At 40.1% G+C, this 23939-nt stretch overlaps 1 protein-coding gene across 1 annotated transcript in view; it reads left to right on the top strand.

The window, feature by feature from the left end:
- KLF12 (Kruppel-like factor 12) overlaps positions 1 to 13036 on the top strand; it is a 170559-nt gene extending 157523 nt beyond the window's left edge. Inside the window, exon 6 of the mRNA XM_010003492.1 lies at positions 12635 to 13036. Within this exon, the coding sequence (XP_010001794.1) occupies positions 12635 to 12816 (182 nt within the window). The 3' untranslated portion in view covers positions 12817 to 13036. The remainder of the gene's footprint in view (positions 1 to 12634) is intronic.
- Positions 13037 to 23939: the final 10903 nt, after the last annotated feature.

Raw genomic sequence — 23939 nt, 5'->3', positions numbered from 1 at the left:
CATCAGAGGGGATAGTGATAGGACAAGGGGTAATGGTTTTGAACTGAGAGAGGGGAGAATTAGGTTAGATATTGGGAAAAAATTCTTCACTATCAGGGTGGTGAGGAACTGGAATGGGTTGCCCTGGGAGGTTGTTGATGCCCCATCCCTGGAGGTTTTTAAGGCCAGGTTGGATGTGGTTTTGTGCGAACTGGTCTAGTGGTAGGGTTCCCTGCTGATGGCAGGGGGGTTGGAAATTGATGATCTTTAAGGTCCTTTCCAACCTTAATAATTCTGTGATTCTGACAGTGCAAAGGAGACATTAGAAAGTGAAAACAAAACACCTTTTGGATAGATGACAGTGATCATGTGAAAAACACACAAACCCTTTTTTATTCATACTGATTTCAGTTCCCTGTTACAAAATGCACTAAATATTAAAAAACACAAATAGCCAGTAGTGGCAGGTTCTGGCTGCCAACAGAGATTCTGCAGGGCAGTGTCTGCTGACTGTGGTTGATGTCCTGGGGCATGGCTGTGGTGGTGCACCTGGTTGTGGACAAACTGTCCCACTGGCCAACCGTGTGGCTAAAAGCTGCTTTCACTTTTCATCCACAGTCTGCAAATCCTGGTACAGTATTCTCTTTTAACATGAATTGTGGACCTGTTGATAACAAGGCTAACCTTTGCATATCATGATCTAGTTTTCATAGACATCATCTGTCTCCTCTTAATAGGGACAGGATGTAAATTTGAGGCTTATGTAAATTGAAGAGGCAAATTATGCTGTCTGATAGGGGGCCTAGTAAAAAACACAGAGACTCAAAACATGTGTAATGGATAGTACATGTGGAAGAGGCTTAAAACTCTATTCTTTCTTCAAATTATACAGAGTACACTTGGTGATGTGACTGCGTCCCAAAGTGGTGCCTAGCATGGGGACTGTGACCTGAGAAATGTAACCAACTACATATTTATTTAAAGGGAAATTTGTCTTGAGTTTCACGTTTCACACATGTCACATGAGTTTCACAAAGTTGCTCACAGCTAAATCCAGTTGTAGCTCATTGTGGCTACCCTCTTACCATATGGAGAAGCCCAGGGAATTTAAAACATTGTATGGATCATCCTGAAGAAGTCAATAGAGAAGGAAGATGCCTGCTTTAAGATCACATGGGATATAATTTTACATCTAATACAGAAGAGATTGCTCATTCTCTCTCTCTCTCTGTAGGACTTTCTTTTATTGTATCATCATTCTGTATTTCTGTGCAACCTTATTTCACTCATTAGTTAGTCATTTCTGGAGGAACGTGGCAGAGTGGCTTTCTGGGGTCAGTGGCAGCAAAAGCCTGTGACTTTCCAGGCATTATGTGGAATTTAGTCTGTGCACACAGGGCATTCTGTATCTGTAGCTGTGGCTTTGCTTCTGCCTCTGAGGAGTGGAGAAAGGCAAGGGCTGTAACCAAAGCACCTTCCGTGTAGGGTTTAGATACTGGGCTGCAAGTGCTGCTTTTCAACTGTGAGCCCTGAGCAGCATCGGGTCCAAATCACTCTTCTCAGTGCCACTGCTGCAGAAGATGTGGCTGCTTCATGAGGCACATGAAGAGGCAGGCTGAGTATAACCCCGGAGCCAAAGGAAATTTTTCAGTGTTTGGTGCTTTGTCCTTGATCAAAGCCTGTATCATTCCTGAGAGATGAGAGCAAATACCTTTACCGCAGATGTAATGAAGCCTATTTGTCAGTGTCAGGGGTCTTCAGCAGCATGACATGGAGACAGTAAACATCTCAGAAATGCAGTTATGTACCTGAGAAAATGACAGCATTTCCTCTCCAAGATGTTCCTTTATAGCTAGGTTGAGACACCACCCTAGAAGAGAGAGGTCTAGTGAGTACATGGGTGTTTTATTTAGTCTGTACTTTTTCAGACATTGCATTCCTCTCACTCCCTGTTGCTCCATATAGTATTTTAATATGAAAGGGCCCCTGTCATTAGTCTTTGTTCACATTTTCCTTTCAGCAATTTCAGAGCGGACTTAAGTAGTCGGAGGCACCAAAAAAGTTATTTTTGCTCTGTAGGTTTTAAAACTCCATTCATTACCTGTTGTTTTCTTAAGGTCTATTTAATGCCTTTTGCTAGCTGTAAGTTCCAGAGAGATATTTACAGGTTTGTAATCCCATCTTTAGGCAAATATTGGGAGGAAGCAGCATTTTTAAAATAATCCTTCTGGATTTGACTTGAACTGTGTAGATTTTTGCCCTACTTTAAAATTAACACCTCTTTGTCATCTGCCCTCCAGACTTGCTCTTCAAAGATTTTCTTTCTCATGTCCTAGATGCTCCCTAGGCCTTTATTCCATAGCTCTCCTTCCTTCACCTAAATCTGTCAGGTGAAAAAAGGTGCAACAGCAGGTTAACATGGTGTTCCAGAAACTGGAAATTTAAATAAACAAAACAAATTTAAAAATTTGCTTTAAGTAACATAGGAGGTGTCCCTGCTTATAGCAGGGAGGTTGGAACCTGGTGATCTTTCAGGTCCCTTCCAACCTTAACTGTTCTATGATTCTATGATTCTGTGATATTTGTATTGGGTGATGCTTTTATTTTTTAAGAAATACTTTCTTTTAGTGTTTAAAAATTACTGCCAGTTTCAATAAACAGTAGAGCTTTTCAGTGTGGAAACCAGTATATTTCATGGAAGTTTTCACTTCTAGCTTTTCTGCTCTTTCTTAATTCAGTTTCTATTTATAAGATAAACAGATTTTTTAATAAATGGGGCTGCTGAAGCCTCAGCTTGTTCTAATTGATGTGACTGGGTTCAGATTTCAGGACAGAAATATACTGAAAAGCAAATGTCGGCTGGTGCAGTATGTACCAGGGTATAAAAGCAGGCTCACTGATGCCACCACAGCCTAGTAAGGTGATGTTCACAAATGAAAATTACTCTGGACCTAGTGAAGTAGTTGTCTGAGTCCAGCTACTTACAGGCAGGTGTCCATACCACAATGAGGTTGTACATCCAGTTCTCTTCCAATAGCTGCTCTGTGGAAAGTTAAAGTATTTCATCGTCGGCGCATTTTGTGAGCTCTAAATTCACCTTACACACAGGGAGTCATTACTCTGCATTGTAGGTCTGATGCTGTGCCGATATGGAAGAGTGCCCACGTGGTTATTCCAAGGCACTTTGATGGGGAAGCCAGTCTAATTGCATCTGTGATTACTTTCAGTCTCTAAGTTATGAAAAATATTTGCAACAGTGCCCCTTGACTTTGTAAATATGGGGTGCATATGTGTTTTGTCTGTGTGTGGCACGAGGGAATAATGATGATTTCATTATGCAGAATCAAATTTTCTCAAAGCAAACCATTTAGTACTTAATATTCTACCTCCAAAGAACTGCAGTTCATTTAAGGTCTCAGGCATGATTGTGGTCTACCATGTGTAGCCCTGCAGTAGCATGAAGGTGAGAAAGACCTCTCTCTCTACTCCCATTCTCTCAAAAATGCTTTCCTAGATGTTGCACCCAGTCCTGGAGGAGTAAATGCACTGTACTGGGCTTCCAGGGATGTTAACCTCTGCAGCCCACTCAGTCCCTGACTGAGGGAACAGGATAACAACTTGCTGCTGAAATGTCCCTAACTGGTGATACCCTGTTTCTTTCGTGAAGCGTGTCTGGAGTTGCTTGTGCCTGTCCTGTCCTTTTCAGGGCAACCTCCAATCAGAAACACAGTCTTTGAGAGCGGAGCGTGCTCAAAACTACAAGTAAGTTTCACAAAAGCTTTTGTTGTAATGCTTCATTCAGGTTTTCTGTTTTTCCTGCTTTCCTTTTATTTTTCCATGGCTAAGAGGAAGAAAGAGATAGAGCTTGAAACTTACGGGGTTTAATCTTCATTTTTTGTAAATAAGTGGGTAGAAAATTAGGGAAGTTTTACAAAAACTTCTTGTTTCCTGGAGAAGGAGGAAGATCAAATTACTTGTGTAGGACAGAGGTTGTTTTCTGCACTTCAGTGTTTTCTTCACATAGGATATGAAATGTAGTGATATCTTGGTCACATTAGTGATGTTTTCCCAGTTTCTTTTCCCTAGTCATGCCTATTTGTGTCAGTAAATATTTTTCTTTAGTATTGTACATATTTCCTTTGCACTTTATGGCAGTAAAAATTGGTATCTCTTTACTTGAGAAGTTTAATGCCATTCCCAACTCACTTATTCACTGCTCTGTTTCTACAGACCACCCAGCACACCAGGGTACTGGCTTCTGCTTGGGCCTGACTTCTGGCACAGTGCAAACAACAAATAATGGGTTGTGCAAAACTGAGCAAAACAAAGCTCATCCCTTGGAGCCCTTTTGTTGTTTTTTGTTTGTTTGTTTCTTCAGGAGGTTGTTGGTTGGTTTGGCTTTTATACGTAGATGAAGGTTTAATTTTACAGTAAGAAACATCAGTATTGCTCTTACTGAACATGGTGGGGCTATCCCTGGAACATCCAGGAGGAATGACACTAGCAGAACTGGAGATATATGGAAAGGCAAGTGTCACTTGTTTGGCATCTCCCTTGCATTTACAGACCACAGTGAAGGAAAGTTCTTTTATTTGAGAGACCAAACTAAAACCCAGGTGTGGAGCACCCCAGTTAAAGAGTTAGTGTGGAGGACTGCTGGCACCTCTGTGCAGTTGAATGCTGGTGGAAGTGCAGCTCTGCTGCATCACCTTTCCTAAACTTTGTGAGTGAAGGCTGCCATAAAAGGAAAAATCTCAGCCTTCCTCCCAGCACTGGAAGTGTGATAGTTCCATATCTTTACTGTGGCTGCAGGAAAGGAAGAAACTTCCATGCTATCTTATATATATATATATATATAAAATGTATGTTCAGTGTATATCTAGACATGAACATATTCTTAAATATATATAAAAATATCAGGAATGATAATAAAATGTTGTCATCTGCTAGTGGGATTTGGTCTGGTTCCTGGACTCAGGTGCACAGAAGATGCCTTATACATTTCCAAAATAAGGTTTTTTTCTGTTTTTACAGGAATTGCATTTATCATTTTACATCAGCAACACCTTTGGCAATGTGCAATAACCAGTCCTTGTCCCAGAGTGTTAATTCATTCCTGTCTCACATAGGACTCCCCATCATGGGGGACATCCCATCATGGGGCAAAGCCTGTGCAGAAGCCTAAAAAGAGAAAACGTAGAAGAGAAGTTTCTTGGATTCCTTCTTTGTTTCTCTTCTGTGCATGCAGTGACAGAACAAGGCTGATGCTGATGTGATGGGTTTGCCTTGAACTTCAGAGAATGGAGTTATTGGGAGCCTCATTGCAAAGGCTTTTTTGTTGGGATTTGTATTAAAATAGCAAGGCAGCTGTATATCTGGAGGGACATGTAGGACAGTATGGAGGAGGAAGAAAGAGGTAAGGGTGCTGAACTGATTTTGCAGAGGAAGTGACAAGAAGGGCCAGGATGCAAACAGGACCCAAGCTCAGCAGTGCAGTGAAAAGGTAGTTGCATGTCATGATGTGGAAAAAGGACTTGCACCTGCATTATCAGAAGTGGAGCTTGTAAATAATTGGTTTGAGAGCTGCCAAAAGTCTGATGAAGTTCTGTCTCTGGTTTAGAGTGGAGGTTGTCACTGTATTTTTGACCTGAAGAAATGGGTTTGTTCCCAGTTTTATCATGAAGAAACAATGTCCTTGTGCTTTGCCTAAGTCAGACTGAGAACAAGGGATAAACCTGAATTTCAAGATGTGTCACAAGCAGCACAGTATGTTCCTGTTCTGCTTGTAGAAATTATTCTCCCAGACTTGCTCAACTGATATGGAACTTTAATCTCTTCCCAGAAAGGTAGTTTATTTGCATATTTTGACAATACTGAAACACAAAAGTCAAATTTGCTACCTCCACCAAAGAGATACAATGAATCAGTAACTTGGAAACAGAGATCCCAAATTACCTTGTTAAAGACATCTAAGTAATTGAATTGGACTTTTGCATCAGAATGATTGAACATATTTCATACTCTTAAAGGGATGACACTGAGATCTAGTGGTTTCATTACAGAAAGTAAGGTGTTCCTAATAGGTGAGTCATAACGTGGCTGTTCAGTTTCTTAAAGTTTTGGGAAGGCTGATGATGCTCACTGTGTTGGTTTTCCTACCTGCAGAATAGACACAATATGTGCTACACAGTGCTATTACAGGGGCAGACTGTTATGAAGTATTACATTTAAAAAAAAAAAAAAGCTTTATAAGGCACTTTAAAGTTGGAAAGTGCTTTATAAGTGCTCTGATGGTTTTTCATTAAAAAATTATACTAATAAAAATATCACACAAAACATAAAAGTTGTCATTTTTCCCTTTCCCCTGTGTCTGAAAGCTAAGCTGTCCTCTTCCTCTGGGAGTGCCTGAGGATGCTCATTATCAGATAGTGTTTTTGCTGTAAAAAGATCCTCTTCAGCCTGAAATTGCTTATTTTTAGTCAAATGCAAAATCTAATTAACCATCATTTGTAGTTTTCAATTTATGATTTCCCTTTCCAGGGTCCTATTGGTATGGGTACAATGTGACTGTTCCATATGTTTCAGAATGATTCTTATGTTTACGTGGGAGCTGAAACCAACTGACATAAATATGCTGTACTTTACATATATTGGATAGTATCCTGTAGCAGAAACCAAACCAGGAATCACCAGGAGAGGTCCTCAATCCTGCAAAGCTGCAGATCTGTTGACTTTGATTAGAAAATTTAACATCATCAAACACAGACAGGAGCATACTTGCTGGATTATTTATTTTCTTTTGTTATGGACTAAATCCTTAGGACCTCGCTCTGTTTTTATGTGGGGAATAATCCTCCGGGAGTAGTAGCAGTAGAAACTGAGTGTATAAAGATGTGGCTGTAGAGAGCAGGGCTGAGCAGGTGCCACCTATTAAATTGTGCAAGTTGGACTCAAACCCATTCTATTTTGTGAATGGAGTGAGGGACAGCAGCTCCCCTATGCTTCCACCCTCCCAGTCTGGAAACACTATTCAAACTTAGAAACCAAGTTTCGTTTCCAACTGCTTTTCTAACTTTGTCCTTCCCAAAAGTAGAATTTCAGCATGTGACTCTTTCACAAGGTGATAAAAGCTTAAATAGAGAAAAAGTCTTGACTAGATGGTTAAGCCTGTACCCCTGAACAGTCCCTTATGTTTGTTTTCTAGTTGACTTGGAATAAAAATGTCACCAGTATTTCAAAATGCTGGGTACCATTGCAGGAAGGGTCTACAGACAAGTGATGTAGTAACTCGGAGTCATGGTGACAATTCCATGTGCAGAAAATTGGATAGATGGCAATGTCTGAAGAGGACACAGATGGCACTAACCTGTAATACTAAAGAGAGAGGTGAGTTTATGCCAGAGAAATAAATCAGTTTAGAACTTGATCAGTGGGATATTTTCTGTCCTGGTAGTAGATGGTGTTACCTCATCATTACTTAATGACATAATTGCCAAGAGACTGCTGAACTGATGAATAAATTAAGCTTAAATAATACACAAATGAAAGGAACTACAAGTGCACAGGGAGTACATAAGTCTTCTGCAACTGTAGTAAATAAAGTTTCTTGCCTAGAGAACATAAGCCCAGCTCTGTTTCCTGGAGTGCCAAAGCAGTTTCCTTGCTGGCACTATAACCCATAACTATTTACATGGTGTTTTTGTGGTGCCTGGCTTTGAAGCATCTGGCATCAAATACCACAATACCAGCAAGGTGATGGGCAGAGGATAACTGCCAAGGAACATACTGTGTGGGAAATTCTACCCAGGGTAGAACAGACCCTGGTCCCATCATCTGTTACACAACATGGTCTCCTGCTGGTACTCACATAGGACTTCTTTTTTTTTTTTTAATGGAAAATGTGAATGTCATCAGGTTATAAAGTAAAAGTTTGAGAGATTTATTTCCTTGGGTGAATGATCTTCTAGATGTTAGAGTACATGAATAAGAATATGGGAAGACAAATGTTGGGCTCTGGGGAGAGCGGAAAATTTTGGAAGGATTGGCTGAACAGTGGACATTATTCAGCATTATTAACTCATTATTTGCTGAGTTTAGGGAGGTTTCATGAGTAACTATTGTAACAATATTCTGAAGTGCTCAAGTGTGAGTAGCCATGGTAGGATAGGAAAACTAATAATGTAAAAGTAATTAAACTAATCTGGATTATGGAATCTGGATTACAAAAGGCAAGGTTTTGGAGAACTCTTAGAAATAGGTGTGTTAATAGAAGATTAAAAAAAATACTAGTTCCATTTTGGGCATTGAGTCATACCTTTGAAACTTTATAATTAACTTTCCCAAACAATAGAAAACACTCATTTTTTACATGAAACTGTTAGAAGAACTTTTTGATGCTCCAGGATCCCACTTGATCCATGTAAATGCTTGCCATGGCTTACTGCTCACTGTCCATGTATTGCAAGACAAAGCTGCTGGGTAGCATCAGAATACAATTTCTCTGTGTTTTGGGATCTTTTTGTCAGGTTTGGAGACAAACAATAGAGCTGTCAAAGATAGGTGCAAAAGTAGGTTAGCTCCTGTGAAAATGTTTGTAGCTTCAGGCATTTATTTTTGAATGGTAGCTTGTATAAGTCTAAAACTTTACAGATTCGGAAGGTAGAACTATCTAACAGGGTTTTATATTTTTCCAGTTTTCTTTTTCTCCTCATGTGAACTGCGATATGTTCTTAGTCTCTTTCTGCAGCTCTCTTCACTGTTTTGCAAAAATTGTCCACCCTTTTGTCCTCTTCTTCGTTCCCATGTTTCTACTACCCTCACACTGCAAGCACACACTGCCTGGTTTTGCTCCTTAGAGCTGAACAAGAGTTTGAATGTCTGGGTGTGTGACAATGACTCTTGCATTGGTGGCTGCCGAGCCATCGAAGGAGCCAAAATGTGCCCATACTTCGAACCTGAGAGTTTCTTAAACACCTTAAGCTCTCACAGAGGCAGAAGTGTCTGATTCAAAATGGTAGAGTATTTGACTTCAACGCCTCTGCAATCCAGTCTTGAAATGGAGGTTTGTATATATTGATAGATACAGATATAAAAAAGCAGTAGGTCTAGTTTCTTCCAGTTAACAAAGTAGTTTTGTCCACCACCTCACTCACTGCTTTCTGGGTTGCCCTGCTGAGGTCCAGCTTCTCTCAGTTGATTGTACTGTGCCTAAGCTAATCAGCCAAAGCTGCTGTGTGACACCTGACACCAGCTTTCCATCCTCTAGCAATTCTGTTCCTGCTGGTCCTTTCTCCATCCTTTGAACTCCTGGATCTTCCATTTTTTATTAACTCAATGGTCAGTCTTCATGTCTGGGATGTTAACAAACAAAAGGTTAAGAGTTCGTATTGTATTGCCTATGTTGAATCTTTTTTGTCTGGCCACCTGTCCATCCACAGATAATGGAAAAGTAATATTGTTATTCTTCCTCTAAAAATTAGGTTTGCATAAAATGTTGTTGATTATTCTTACTGAAATATGGTGTCTTTCACAGTTTTCTTTACAGGGGCTTGTTTAGGGTGCATAAGTCTTCAGAGTAATGCTGCTTTGCCTGTTTTTTCCCTCTTATGATAAACACATATATTTAATTGAAAATAATGAAAGGTCTTCTTAGGTTGAGCTTGTAAGAGCAATTTTCATTCAGTGGTGTAAATAGCTTGAGAGGAATGTGGTCAGTCCTGTCTCTTTCACATAGCTCTAGAGGGGCTGGGTAAGAAGGACTCATTGAAGAGGGAGGCTGGAAGAAACACCTGGGAACTCAAGTCGAGTGACCTGTGCTTACATCCTTTTATCAGCTGACTTTCGGTTCTTACCCAAAGTGGTACTGTTTTAATGGATGAACAAACTATATCTGGAATTACTCTTTCACCAACCATCCCTCCTTGTATTGGGTTCTGTATCTGTGTTCTGCCAAGAGAAAGAAGATCTGGGATTTGTGTACCAAAGAGGCCATTGCATGAGAAGGATGTCAGGGCAGGGGAGAGACTTGGAATTTCAGATGCTTTTAAATAAGGAACCAAAGCTTAGGAAATACCTTCTCATTTTGCTCTGGAGGTCTCTGTGGTCAAAGAAACCAACCAGGGCAGTATCAAGAGTCATAGAATCATAGAACTATTCAGGTTGGAAAAGACCCTTGGGATCACCAAGTCCAACCATCATCGCTAATCTACAAAGTTCTCCCTTAAACCATATCCACCACCACCACATCCAGACAACCCTTAAACACATCAGGGATGGTGACTGAGCCACCTCCCTGGGCAGCCTGTTCCAGTGTCTAACAACTCTTTCTGTGAAAAATTTTTTCCTAATGTCCAGTCTAAACCTACCCTGTTGCAGCTTGAAGCCGTTCCCTCTTGTTCTGTCACTAATTACCTGTGAGAAGAGACCAGCACCAACCTCTCAGGTAGTTATACTGACTGATGAGGTCTCCCCTCAGCCTTCTCTTTCTCAAACGAAACATTCCCACCTCCTTCAAGCGTTCTTCATAAGATTTTTTCTCTAGGCCCTTCACCAGTTTAGTTGCCCTCCTCAGTACTCGCTCCAGCACCTCGATGTCTCTCTTGAATTGAGGTGCCCAAAAGTGGACACAATACTCCAGGTGTGGCCTCTCCAGTGCTGAGTACAGGGGGACAGTCACCTCTGTAACAAAAAAGAGTATGTTAAAAAGTGTCTAAACAAAAAGAGTTTTAAAATACCTTGAGGATGGTCAGAGCAAGCACCCCACATGGAAACTGTTGATGCAATGTGATGAGGTTGTTAAGACGGGCTTGCCAAGTCAAATGGGGAAACTGCTATATTTGTCCAGTGCTCTGCACCAACTGTTTCTGGCAAGGGTGTGTATGTAAGACAGTTTGGTGGCAAATCTGAGCTTGTTTTGTAGCACTTTGTCATTGGCAAGAGCATGCAACCTGCCATCTGCCCTGTACCTTGTGCCCATCCAGCTCGCAGCAGCTGCCAGATTCCAGGCACCCAACACTGCGGCTGCCCAGGGGCGATGAACGCTGGTGCTTTGTGCTTGGCTGAGGACTGAAAGATTAGGCTAAGCTGCTGCTGGTGCAGCTCTGAGCTGTGGTCACCTCAGAGCCTGGATTGTTGGATTCTCCTTGCAGCAACTGTTTTCCATCCCTGTCTGACATCAAAACTGCAGCACAGCCCAGATGGTACACAGAAGGTACCAACTCAAGGAGCTCAAATGTTGCTGACAGCCCTGCTGGCATGCCTGTACAGCATCCAATTTCCTTGCAGAGGCATCCATGGCCGTTTCAGCTGGACTTTTCAGGGCTCTTTGAACTTTGCGATGATATTCTTACTTAGGAATTTTCTTTGGAAAAAAGCAAAGCATTTATTGACTTTTGAAGAGACGTATGGAGGGAGGTGCTGCCTACGACAAAGCAAGTATTGCGTCACTGGTTCATGTAATTAAAATAGTTTCTTGCAAGCAGCTCGTGATTCGTAAGAGATAATAAATAACTGAGGAATGATTGTGCCTGACAAAGGAAACGGTTGTTGCAGAGATGCTGCTTTGTTGTCCTGGTTGTGATTAGCTGCTTTCAGAAGAGGAGGTAAAAAATCATTTTTGACACACCAAAGGAAGAGACATACGGACCTCACACAGTTTCCCTTCCTCAGTTTTGGTGCATGCTCAGCTGTGGGATCAAGGTGGGATCAAATGCCAAGAGCATTGAACATATAGACAATGAGGGCTGGTGATAGAAATCACAAGGAAGTCTTGCTTACAAACATGGCAAAAATGAAGTCGTATAACAGTTGCATTATGAAAACACAAAATCCAGTTTTGCTGTACTAATCTTCTCTTCTGATAGGTTGCAAAACAGAATCTGGGGCATACATATTGCTTAGCTTTAAATAAAAGGTATGAGGGTGGGATTTTCCAAAAATTGACACTTTGCCCAAGTCTGATCTTGTTGAAGTAAAGGGATATTTATCAACAGTGTTCTGCAAGTCCCATAGATAAGTACATTTTAAAATCGAACACTGTTCCTGGTAACATCTTGCATGCAAAATTAATTTTACTGAAAGTAAGTGCGATAAATAAAGAGGAAATTTTGCAGATTAATGTTTTATGTTTAATGGGGAAATGGTAGTTCATTTTTAGCAGCTCACTAAGAAGTGTCTTGCAGTGTTGTTTACACAAATAATTAGAAACCTTCATAAACTTCACAAAAGTAGTTGGAAGTCTGTGGCAGCCTGTGATAAATTGCTGAAGTATCAGGTAATCTGGCCATTTTGGGAGAAAGTGTAGCCTGATGAGATGAGAGTAGCAACCCTGTATGGTAATAGTGAGAATAATGACACAGCCCTTTGTCCTGACGTTAATCCCCGCATCACGTCTGCAAAGTAGGATCTATATTGTTGCTTTAATCCTGTTGATTTTCTTAGTCATGCGAATGCCACAGGAATGATAAATCTCGCAGCCCTTTCCTTACATTCAGCAGATTCAGTACCTTGTAATTGTGTAATTTGGCCTGAAGCAACCCCTAGGCAGTGGCTGTTCATGGGAAGCATGCAGAGGGGGCTGCAGGGATTAAGAGCAAGAAGGGGAAAGTCACCACCTGTTTCCCCCCTCCCCACCCCTCTTTTCTTTTGTCTCTCTCAGGAGAAAAACCCTACAAATGTACCTGGGAAGGCTGCACCTGGAAGTTTGCTCGCTCCGACGAACTGACGAGGCATTACCGCAAGCACACGGGAGTGAAGCCATTCAAGTGTGCAGACTGTGACCGCAGCTTTTCCCGCTCAGATCACTTGGCGCTCCACCGCCGCAGGCACATGCTGGTTTGAGAAACGCTACCTGTTCCAGCCGAGTTTAAGAGCTGGGTCTCTTAACTACACAGAGTGAATTCAGCAGGGCTGAATCCCCCTCTGCAGTGTTAACAGGCAGGGCTTTCCCTGGTGTCCATAACGAAACATAATAACAGAATCTAAAAAGCAGGAAAAGAAGTGCCACTCTTCTCCTTGCCACCTGAAGTTAACCCCGTCTGCCCCTCAGCATGGCTACCCCCTGAAAGTGTCATCACAATCACCTGGGAAATAGCAGCCGAAATGCTACAGGAATGGGCATTATTTTACATGCTGCATCCTTTGACAAAAATGTTTATAGGTTGTCTGTTTTCTCAGCTGTTGGACATTTTTGTTCTTGAAAAATCACTGCTGATTGGAGTATTAGATACCAGAAACGGATGATAATGATGATGATGATGATGAGAGCAAGATCACTAGACCTTTATTATCCCATCTTTTCCCCTTGCTTTCAGTACCACCTGACTGGTGTCAGCCTTGTGCCTGAGCTGTGCTACAGACAAGCTGTGTGAGTAGGCAAAAGGATTCTGCTGGAGAGGTCCTGCTGTTGGAGCTGAAGGGTCGCTTGAGCAGACTTTTGCAGTAATGATGGTGGCATTGTAACGGTGTACCACAATCTGTCATTATGCCCTAGCAACCATTTAACTTTTTTCTTTCACCTTTTTTTCCCTCCCCCCCTCCTTTTCTTTTGTTGTTGTTGTTGTTGAAGTCTGTAAAATAAACAAGGGGCAGCAGCATGTCTGCTGAAAGTACAATATTAAGTATCTGTATTTTACCATGGACTTATTTAGAACCATTTTCTGATTTGTATAGAAAGAGTCCATCTAAAAACAGCTATCCTATTCTCAACGTGAAGTTTTCTTTCATGCAGGTATCCTCTTTCCCACAACCATTATTTTAACACAAGGAAATAGTCAGATCTTTCTGGTACCAAGGTTAGTGATGTAGCCATTAATGGAATCTACCAACAAAGCAAAACAGAGAAGAAACAGCTGCATATCTTGCAGAGAAAAAGCAATAATGAGTAAAATGGCTCTCAAGACAATAATTTACTCCAACAGAAGGGGGGGATATGCAGAAGTAGCACGTAAGATCATTTAAGTTAATCTATCTGATGGCCTCACTGACCTGCTAGGTACCATAATTAATTACTTCAATTTCCTTCCACATAATACTGTGTATGGAAAGCAAGAAAGATAAAGGAAAGAGCTGATGGTTGAGGAGTCAGTGGATGAACCATAACTAGGAAGGAGAAATGTTTCTGCAGTGGTGCTCTGCAAGACATGACATTTCTCCCTGGGAGTTAGGGAATAACAAGATTTTGTCAGCTGTCTAGTATGATATAAATGGCCCTTTATATGGGTACCAGTGGCTGCCTCTGCTGGGATTTTCAATCCAAGCCTTTTCAGATTAAATAAAAGAAAATTCTTGATCATTCCCATACAGCCCTATAATTGTGAACCTGTTTGTATTAAATAAATTATGTAGGAAAGAGAGAAACTCTTAGTCATCAGTTGTTCATGCAAATGGAATAGTGTTTTTCTCTTTTCTTTCCTCACAAGGATCTGCCTATTCAGCTAAATTTGACAAAGGAAAAAGCTGGGCCAGATTTTTTAAGTGTTGAGATTTTTATAGCTTAGAGATGAAAGATGTATACATGAAGGTCTTTTGCAATGAATTTAATTATGAATATCTGGTTCCAGGAATTGCACAGATTAAGCTTGTGATGCCACTTGTTAATTTTTAAATGTTTGCCCTGTCTGAATTAATTTCTGATTCCTGAAGTAACCATAGTGATGTTGGGGGGATTCTGAAATCAAGATAATATTTTGAAAAAAAACAGCATAGAGTACCCGTACAGATACTGAAAGCTAATTGAGGTTTAATATTTTGTGATATGCTTTGAATACGTTCTTAATATTGCCTAGTACTTGATAGTTTATCAGCTCTCTGAAGAGAGAACCTCAATACTGTTAAAGCTCAGGCTCCCCTCTGCTGGGTGGTCAGCAGAGAAACCCAAGACAGATTATTTACAGCCATTGTGGGGAAAATGCCTCTACGAATTCCCAGTGACTGCACTGGTAATGAACTTCCACCAAATTCAGCAACATTTTAGTATGCAGCTGCAAATCAGGAAGAAAGCAGAGGCACTAAGTGTCCATGCAATGCATGAAAAGGCTGCGAGGGATCAGGGCTTCTGGATGAGCCGTGAGGCACTGCAGGGCAGCAGAACTGGGTCTTTACCAGCAGCATTACTGCTGTTGGTTTAAAAGACTAGTTGTCAATGTTGTGCGTGAGATGGCTCATGGATTATGTCTGAGATCTGTCTTTTATGTACTTCAACATTGTACTCTTAAATGGATCTGTCATTCTCAGCATTTAGGGAAATAAGTCAGGTCAGGTATAAGTCATTTGATAAAATTATTTTCCTGCCCAAGAACATTTCACCAACTCATTAACTGAATAGCAGTAATTCAGTTGAAGAGCCAGTGACATACAGAATTCCTTTCAGAAGCTGTGATATCTTTTTTCTCCCATAGAAAATTGTTTGTTTGACCAGAAAGTCTGAAGACTATTCTGTTAGCGTACAAGAGGAGCAGTGAGAGAGGTCATCTCCAATGTTATTCACTAAAGCACAGTATAACTGGAAGAGACTCGTGTTTCCTTTTAGGCTTCCCTGTATAGTCCATGAAGAGAGAGAACCTCCAGGAGAAATTGAGAGAATTTAAGTTTCAGCATTCAGCTCTGAAATGCCCCAAGGAGAAGCATATGTGTCACAGACCCTGAGGCCAGGCTTGGTCTGTGTGAATTCCTTGTCATTCAGCTAGTTCCCCATTACTTTATGCATCAGAAACACTGCAACATAAAGGCTTAAAGCAGCACGCACACCAAGGGACACAGGCACAATGTGTGTCAATGGTAATTGAGTGAAGCCGAAAAGGTAAAAATGCGTAAGCTAAATTTTCTTATTTCACAGGCAGGAAGTATATTCCATCACATGTTCAAGGGCTTTTGTGTGGCTGTTACCTCTAGACAACTCACACAACCAGCAGTAGTCCACCACTGGGTTTCAAGTACCCAGTACGGTTCTTGGCAAAGTTTCTAATTTGTACCAGCACTCTCAGGCTTTAACCCCAAATACTCTCTAAGCTTGTTTTCTGGTTTGTTTGCCCCTTCAGAAATATTTTAAGAGAAGTTAAGTCTGTAGGAGAGGGGTGTTAGGATGTGGAGTTGATGTCCCCCAGATTCTCAGGGTGTCCCTCCCTCAGTGGCTGTAGTTCAGACCCGCCAAACTTCTGTGCTTGTGCAAAGAGCAAGGATTATTACTCCAGGGTAGTTCCCTCAAAAATCCTGGTATCCCACCACAGGTCCGTGACATTTCATAACCGTGTCGAAGGCTGACATCTTAGGTAGTGTGCAGAAGTACCAGATCTCATCTTGAAACAACACAGTAGATCCATCTTAATAGAGCAGCTGGGAGAGACAAAAATACAGTGTCCCTTTCTTTCAGAAAAACAGAGATTTATGCTTTTAAGTATGCATAAAGGATGGGTAATATCCACCGTGCCCATTGCAGCTCACAAGGGAAACTATGCCACAAAGGGTCAGACTTCACGTTTTCAGACAGATTCAATGGATTTGTCAGGAAATCTCAGTAGCCAGCATTATAGGAAAACATAACAAGCAAAAAGCTTTGATACAAAACTTTTTAAAATCTAAATTGTCATTATTTTTTGAGCACCTGTTTTATTCAGCACTGTAAAACTGACTCATTGCAACAGCAGTTTATACTAGGGGAAGAAGATGCAGTATTCCTTATTCTCTATCATGCTTACAGAATTAATTAAATAGATTTAGACTGACTTGTATATATGATTATTTGCTGGAGTAACGTATAACAAAATTAACAGTGTTGAAAATTACATCAGTGATGTTGATGTGTGGGGTAGACTCACAGTGCAGAGCATGGACAAGTAGCTGGACAACCTTTCTCCCCTTTAATAATGGGAATAACAGTGATCATAAGTCTCGTTTTCCATTAGCCGCATTGAAAATGTATTCTAGTTGCCATTTATAAAATTATCCTCTGATAATAAATGCTGTTTAATGGAAAAATCTCTTTCTCCTTTATTGAAGGTGGGTACCTCAACATCGGAGTAGGTTTCACTATTAATATCCTGCTTATTTTCTAGTTTAAACTTTGGTTTGGAAAGTCAGTTTGTGAAATTGCATCTTCCACAACAGACAAGTCTTAAGATTTTTCAGTATGTCCATCCTACTTCTGCATGCTTGTCCATACATCCATGCGTATAAACCTCAGCACTTCCACATGCCTCCACCCATGTGCATGTAATTAAAAGTTTACTTAAAAAAAAAAAAAAATCAGAATAGGAAGAATTGGAAATAAATGCTGTAATAGAAAACATTACCTTCTTAAGAAGAAACCAGCTCCTGTTGTTGTATTATGGCTGTGCCTGTGATTTATAACTGGAAGGGTACACAAAGAAATTTAAAGATTGTTATATTTTCATAGTTCTGCTATAGAGTAACAGTTGCTGTGTAATGTGTGTTTATGAAGTCATGCCCATAGGTACCTTGAAAAGGCTTAAATTCTCATATATTTCCACAGTACATCAGGTTTTAGTACAAAAAAGTAATTATAAGGATACTGCATCTTTAGAGATCAAAATACCTTCAAAGTATTTTAATATACTTGTAACAGTTTAAATATTCTGTAATATATGTGATAGTGGAGAAGTATTTTCAAGCTCACAATTTTACATGGGGTGTAAATAGGCTAAATGAAGTACATTTTTTTAAATCCTTTAGTTTTTATCTGGAAAACTGGCAAGATAATGCCTTGCAAAACTGGAACACAAAACGTAAGAAGTGAATTGTTCTGTTTTGTCAGAGCATGTTTTCTCTGCAAAATGGAGTGGCCACTTCTTTACTGTTTTGCAGATGGTATGCGGTGTAGCAAAGTCATACCGAGTCCTTTCAATGTCGAATAAGTCAACACTCAGAATGTCTTTGACTGAATAAAGGAAAAAAAAAAAATCTAATCAGAATGAAAACCATATGAAAGGTTTGGGGTTTTTTGTGTTGTGGGTTGTTTGTGTTTTTTTTTTCATTCTGGCATTTTACAGTGAAGTGCAGATAAAGTAACAGCAGACTCGTTTGGTTTTATTTCTTGTATTTCCCTGACTACAATGCATCTTGAATAAAGGTTGCAGAGCTGAAACAGGCAGCTGCTCTTTGCTGATTCCAGGGGAGTTAAGTCATCTAGGTGCAGTAGCACGTCAACAAAATCAATTGTAGCAGGACATTTGACATTTAAAATGCACATACACTTCAGCAAGATAGTCTAAAACCTATTTTAAAAGATGAAACAGAAACTGAAAGTGCCTGTAATTAGAACTGATGGGATGTTCCTATACTTTTACACAGCAATAACTTACGGGATTCTTTTAACAATAAAGTAAAAATGAAATTTTACGCTGAGAACAATGATGCAGCACAGAAATAAACACAAAGTGCCATTTGTATTTTCACATGTTGAGATACTGTGTTAGAAGTTTTAGTTGTTTTCTCTGACATGTCATACTTGTAAGAAGAAAGCTAAGCTTAGTTTACAAATTACTCATATCCATATCAATTCTCTGTAGGTGTGAATGGAGGTAATTGTCAAGCAGTGTTTTAGGAGTTTTGTTCTTAATTTATGTCTGATGTGCCCATGTATCCAGGGTATTCTCTAGTGAAATAATCCAAAAACCAGCAATAAGTCCAATGGAGCTTTTTTAGAGTATATGATAGTGTGGGGATTGTCTTGAAAAATCCTCTGCATTGAACTTTGGAAACACAAGATTTTACTTGTCTCCTTTCTATTTATCATTTAATGCTTATAGTATTTAATATCATCTTCAAACTGGTTGACTTGAGAAGCAGACAAAATATATCATTTGCTTTTCTTTCTCTTGGGGACAAATGACTGAAAAATTGGGGACTGTCAGTTTAGCAACTACTTGAATAGCAAACAAGAAATCAGTGTTTCTAAAATGGAATAGGGAGATTTTTATATGGAGTGGCCTAAACATTTGCATCAATAGACAAATTGATCTTAAAAGAAAATAGCCAGCTGTGACTCTTCCACTCTTTTTTCTCAGTTAGTATTAGTATTATTTTAATCTGGTAGGTTTCTGTAAAAAAATAATATTAACTGCTGCTAATGGATTCTTAAAATAGCAGTGTTAGTGCCATCCCTCATGCTTCTTCTTTTCCTAAAAATGAGTTTGTTGAACATCAAAATGTAACTGGTTGTCCTCCTACCTTTGCCAAGGAAGATCATTCTCCATCCTCTAAATTTGTGCCTGCCATTGATCCAGGCAGAATTTTGTATGTGAATAAATTGCAGAACATGCCTAGACTTTTGCAGTCATCAGTGGGTTCCTGCTGGAGCGGGAGGACAGCTGTTGTGATTTTGTTCACTGAGGCAGGATTGGGGGTGTACAAAGATGCTCGTATACAGAAGAAAGTGTAGGTACAAATAAAAAAGCACACGGACTCACATGTAAAAACTATAAAAACTAGACATTTATGCACATTGGTCAATCATGTGACAAGACCTAGTCTAGTTTAGTAACAACTTATTTTTAAATGTTAGCCAGCGGTGGAAAAAAATCCCATCAGAACATGCATATACATATTCTGTCATCCTGAATGTAATCTTCAGATACTAAGCACATAAAAGAATTTAGCTCATGCTAGGGATTCTAGGAAGGCACCAGGGAATGAATCATCAGAAGGACAAAGGAAACATTAGTTTCTTACCTTGTACCTGAGCCGTTGTTACAGGGGAGGAGGGTTTGGTTCTTTGTTTTGGAACAGCAGCACTTCAAAGGAGTCACCCTTAGAAACTTGCAGCGTTGGAAGGTTTGGCTGACTCCAGCCCTGCGTGTGTTAGTTCTTGCAAAGGAAAGGGCACCTTGTCTTCACCATCCCAAAATGAGCCAGGCTTTCTTTCCTTCATTCTGAAAAACAAACACAGAGTTGTTTTTTTCGCAATTTAAGTGAGCTGCCAGCATACCTCTATAGCAGTTTGTGTCTACTGACTTTAAATTATGAAGTAAACTCAGCTGTCCTCTTAGTAATCTTTAGATCATTCAGTACACAGTTTTTCAGTCCTCCAGACAAGCAGAACTGTGAATGTGAATTTTATCTGGTATGAAAATAAAAATTGAAAAAAAGTATTTTAATTCATATTGTCTGTATGTGTGACCTTCAACATCTTCCCCAGCTTGGTCTCAAAAGTCTTGGTGAGTCAAGATGCTATCAGTTATAATAGAAGAGGTGAATGATGGTTCACACATTGACTTGCTAAACCTTGCTCCATGCTGTGACCTCCACATTTAAAGAACAATAGTTCAATGTCTGGTAGGGCACCACAGATGATGGCTTTGATGGATTGTCATGAGCATGAACCATGAAATACAGAAGTAGTTTCAGATTCTGCTTTTCTTCCTTATACTGCCTTTCTAGATGTAAAGAGCTTCTTTGGAAAGACAGTTTGAGCCATAATTTTCATGGCTGAACTAATCTTTCTCACAATTCAGAGTTCATGTTGTCATTTCTGGTTTCAAACAGTTTTTCACTGCTACATTTGCATCTCATTTTTTCATTTAAAAAAAACCTCACGGTTTGTTTCTTTGCTTATCATTCTATACATTTCTTCCTCAGTAATATAAATTCTCCACTGAACACCTACACATCATGCTCTCTATAACCTGCTGCCTGTCCCTAAAAATGTTCTATGTCCCATTTGCGCTTGCAATAGAATATTCACAGAGGTAGTAATGAAGTACTTAAGTTTCATGCACCACCAGCCTTAAGACCTGCAACCCACACACAGAGACACACGCATTCATACACTTCAAGTGAAAGAGTTTTGGACACTGCTATCAACATGTGGGGTCAAAAATACCATTAAATTGGAAAGTTCTTTCAGCTGTGTTTAGGAGGAAACAAGAATAATGAAAAATAGCATTCTTGGCCAAGTCACTTATGGATGAAGTGAATTCCCCCATGGCTTTAGTTGAATGAAATCCTAAGGATGGGATTGCATTTGACCCCAAATTGTTCCTTCTGATCAGGTCGTTATCGTCGTATGTACCAACGAGTGTTCATTTGATCCTCCTGTGTAAAAATACAAAAACATCCCTTAGTTTACAAAGTGATTGATTTGGGATTGGAGTTTCACAGCAATGGAATTAGTCTGCATGGCACCTCAATCTTTTTCCTAGATAAGATGCAAAAGGGAGGGTCATTATCCATAACCCCATAGAGATAATAATGTCAATAGAGGTACTACACTTAAAAGGAATAAAAAAACCAGTGCTAGCAAGCAAATGTATTAGTTTCTTAAGTCTTTTCTTTCGCCTTCTTTTCAAAAGCTTTTAAATGCAAAAATTAATTTTCTTCCAAAATAAAAGTAATCATCTAATTTCCCAATAGTTTTCTGTGCATTTATATACTATGTAGTGTTTAGGCAACACCTATGTTATAAGTTTATTAATATTATGTAAGTGTTGTTCTTGTATTTATGTATAGTGTATGTATTGTAAATATACTCAGAGCTTTTTTTCCTCTTACTGTAAAATGGTGATTTTTGCCCTATGATAATGTAAAGGGAGTCCCCTAATGAAATTCTGTCAGAGGATGATTATTCCAGTCTATTCTCAAAGATTTAAATGAACAAGTGTTACCGTTTTTAATGGTGTCTCAGACATATTTTGTTGGTGCATTGCTTTTCTGTATTCAACTTTCCTATGAATTGAGCTGTGACTTGAAATAGAGTTTAAACCTTTAAATGTATGCATTTGTATAATTATCTGAATGGAGGCATGAAGGTTCAATAAAGCATTTTGTATGGAACAAAACCCCTAATTATTACTGTGGATGACTCAAACCTTCTGGAATAACCAGTTATTAACTTTTTTAAAATTAAACCTTTGTTAAAAAAAAATATTTTCTATAAACATATAGTGATTTTTTTAAATGGAATGCTTGCTTAAGAAATGGATTTTACTTCCTTTTATGATTTTTCAAAAGCCATCATATAGAGTAGACATTCTTTCCTCTTTCACAGTGTTTGTGCATCTGTGGCAAAGCTGGAACAAATAAAATAGCGCTCAGCAGGATAAAAAACAATGTCTTGGGATGGTATAAGAATATTTTGCATTAATATATAACCTGAGTTCCCAAAGTACTTTAAAATGGAGGTGTGTGCCTGTCACTGCTTCTTTCCTTCTCCTTTCCCTGCTTGTAGGGAAGCTGGCACAGTTAATGTGCCTGAGGTACCTGTGTGGCTGAGAGGGGGTTTGTCCAGTTGGCCTTTACAGTAAAGGAACAGCTACTGAAGGAGGGCAATGGCACCCTGGAAACACCATCTTCGTGTTTAGTTGCAGAGGGTTGGCATTTCTGATTGCTCCTAGGGATGTTTTGAGGCCCATGGGCTTCTCCCTCATGTCTGACCATCCCATAAATAAGCTTCTTGTGTGTTTGAGCTGGGCTGGAGGACAAAGGTGGACATGAAGCCAGAGGCTTGAAGCTCACTTTGCCCTTAATAGTGAAATTTCTCCTTAAATGTGGTTTTTCACTTTCCCTTGCCATTCCATCCATGTGCTTTTAACTGACAAGATCATTTATCTGAAAAACCCCATAGTGTTACATGGTTACAGGCAGAGAAACAAGTAAACAAAGTGATCTGATTTGGAGACCTCTGAGCCATGTCAAGAGATGTGTCTAAACCAAAGTCGTCCTAGAACAGATCTTGAATCTCTGAAACTGCTGATTAATTTAAAAATCTACTGGCCCTTCCAAAGCACTTCTGCTTTCCACACAATAAGTTGTTTGTTCTTTCTCAGTGTCCTGCGTGTGTTTAATATCATTTTTTTCTCCCAACAGTGCCATAAGTATAAAATGCATCACTGCCTGTTTAGTCTGACTTCTCCAGCAAACGCCCACACTGTCCACTGTCCTGACCCATGGTCTGTTCCTAAAAAGTTATTTCTTCCACTTGCACAAACAACAGCTTGATTGTCATCTAATCCCTTCTCTCCCCACCCCCCCCTTTTTTTCCTTTGTTATTGAACAGTCCATTTGGAGTGAAAAGTCAATGCATGGTGTTCCATACACCGTGTGGGGCACGTCTGGCTCTCTGCGAGTGTGATGAGGAGCGGCTGCTGGTAACCACTTTCAGCTTTGCATGTTGAGTTGCTGGATCAGATAAGTGCTGTCCCGTCTCTACGTGCAGAAACAGGCACATTGGCATTGTCCTTGAACCTGGGGAGACTGCCTCACTCCTGGATGGAGCTCTGGCAGTGCAGACTTTCACCCATGGATTTATGATGTTGCTCCTCCTCGCCAGCCCGCATTAGGGAAGCATTCCCATACAGGTTTGGCTGAAAGACCTGCTCACTGTAGTCCAGCCTGCTGCACTGTGACCTGGTGGCAGGAGGTTTTGGTTAGGAGGTTGCTGCATATTTGTCCTTTTCAAAGAGGAACCCTCCTGGGGCAGGCTGTTCCTGGACATAATTGATCTCTTCAACAATGCCTGTGGTGCACGCTGTGGAAATGTGCCCTTTACCAACCCTCCCATCCTTGTAAATCAGGCAAAGTTATACCCTTGTAATAGATAAAGAACCAAAAGCAATCAACAGAATCTGGAGAGACTCAACAGTTGAGCAAGAAATGACAGAATCACAGAATGGCTGAGACTGGAAGGAAGCTCTGGAGGTCATCTGGTTCAACCCCTTTTCTCAGTCAGGGCCACTTAGGGCTGGTTGCCCAGGACCATGTCCAGATGGCTTTTGAATATCTCCAAGAATGGAGACTGCACAGCCTCTCCAGGCAACCTTTGCCAGGGCTCAGTCACCCTCACAGTAAAAAGTGTTTCTTGATGTTCAGAACAGTACCTGAACATTTCAAGTCTCTACTCTCATGCTTTAGCTGTAGGGCAGAATGGTTTCTTTGGTTAAGGTTTCAACCCAGTGTAATTGGCCACTTTTTTTTTTTTTTTTTTACCCATGGGTGTTTTCCCTGAGGGGCCC

The sequence above is a fragment of the Chaetura pelagica genome, unplaced genomic scaffold, assembly GCF_000747805.2.
Source record: "Chaetura pelagica isolate M959 unplaced genomic scaffold, ChaPel_1.0 scaffold106, whole genome shotgun sequence".
Classification (NCBI taxonomy): Eukaryota; Metazoa; Chordata; class Aves; order Apodiformes; family Apodidae; genus Chaetura; species Chaetura pelagica.
The sequence above is the reverse complement of the archived record's forward strand: the minus strand, read 5'-3'. Positions and strand labels throughout refer to the sequence as shown.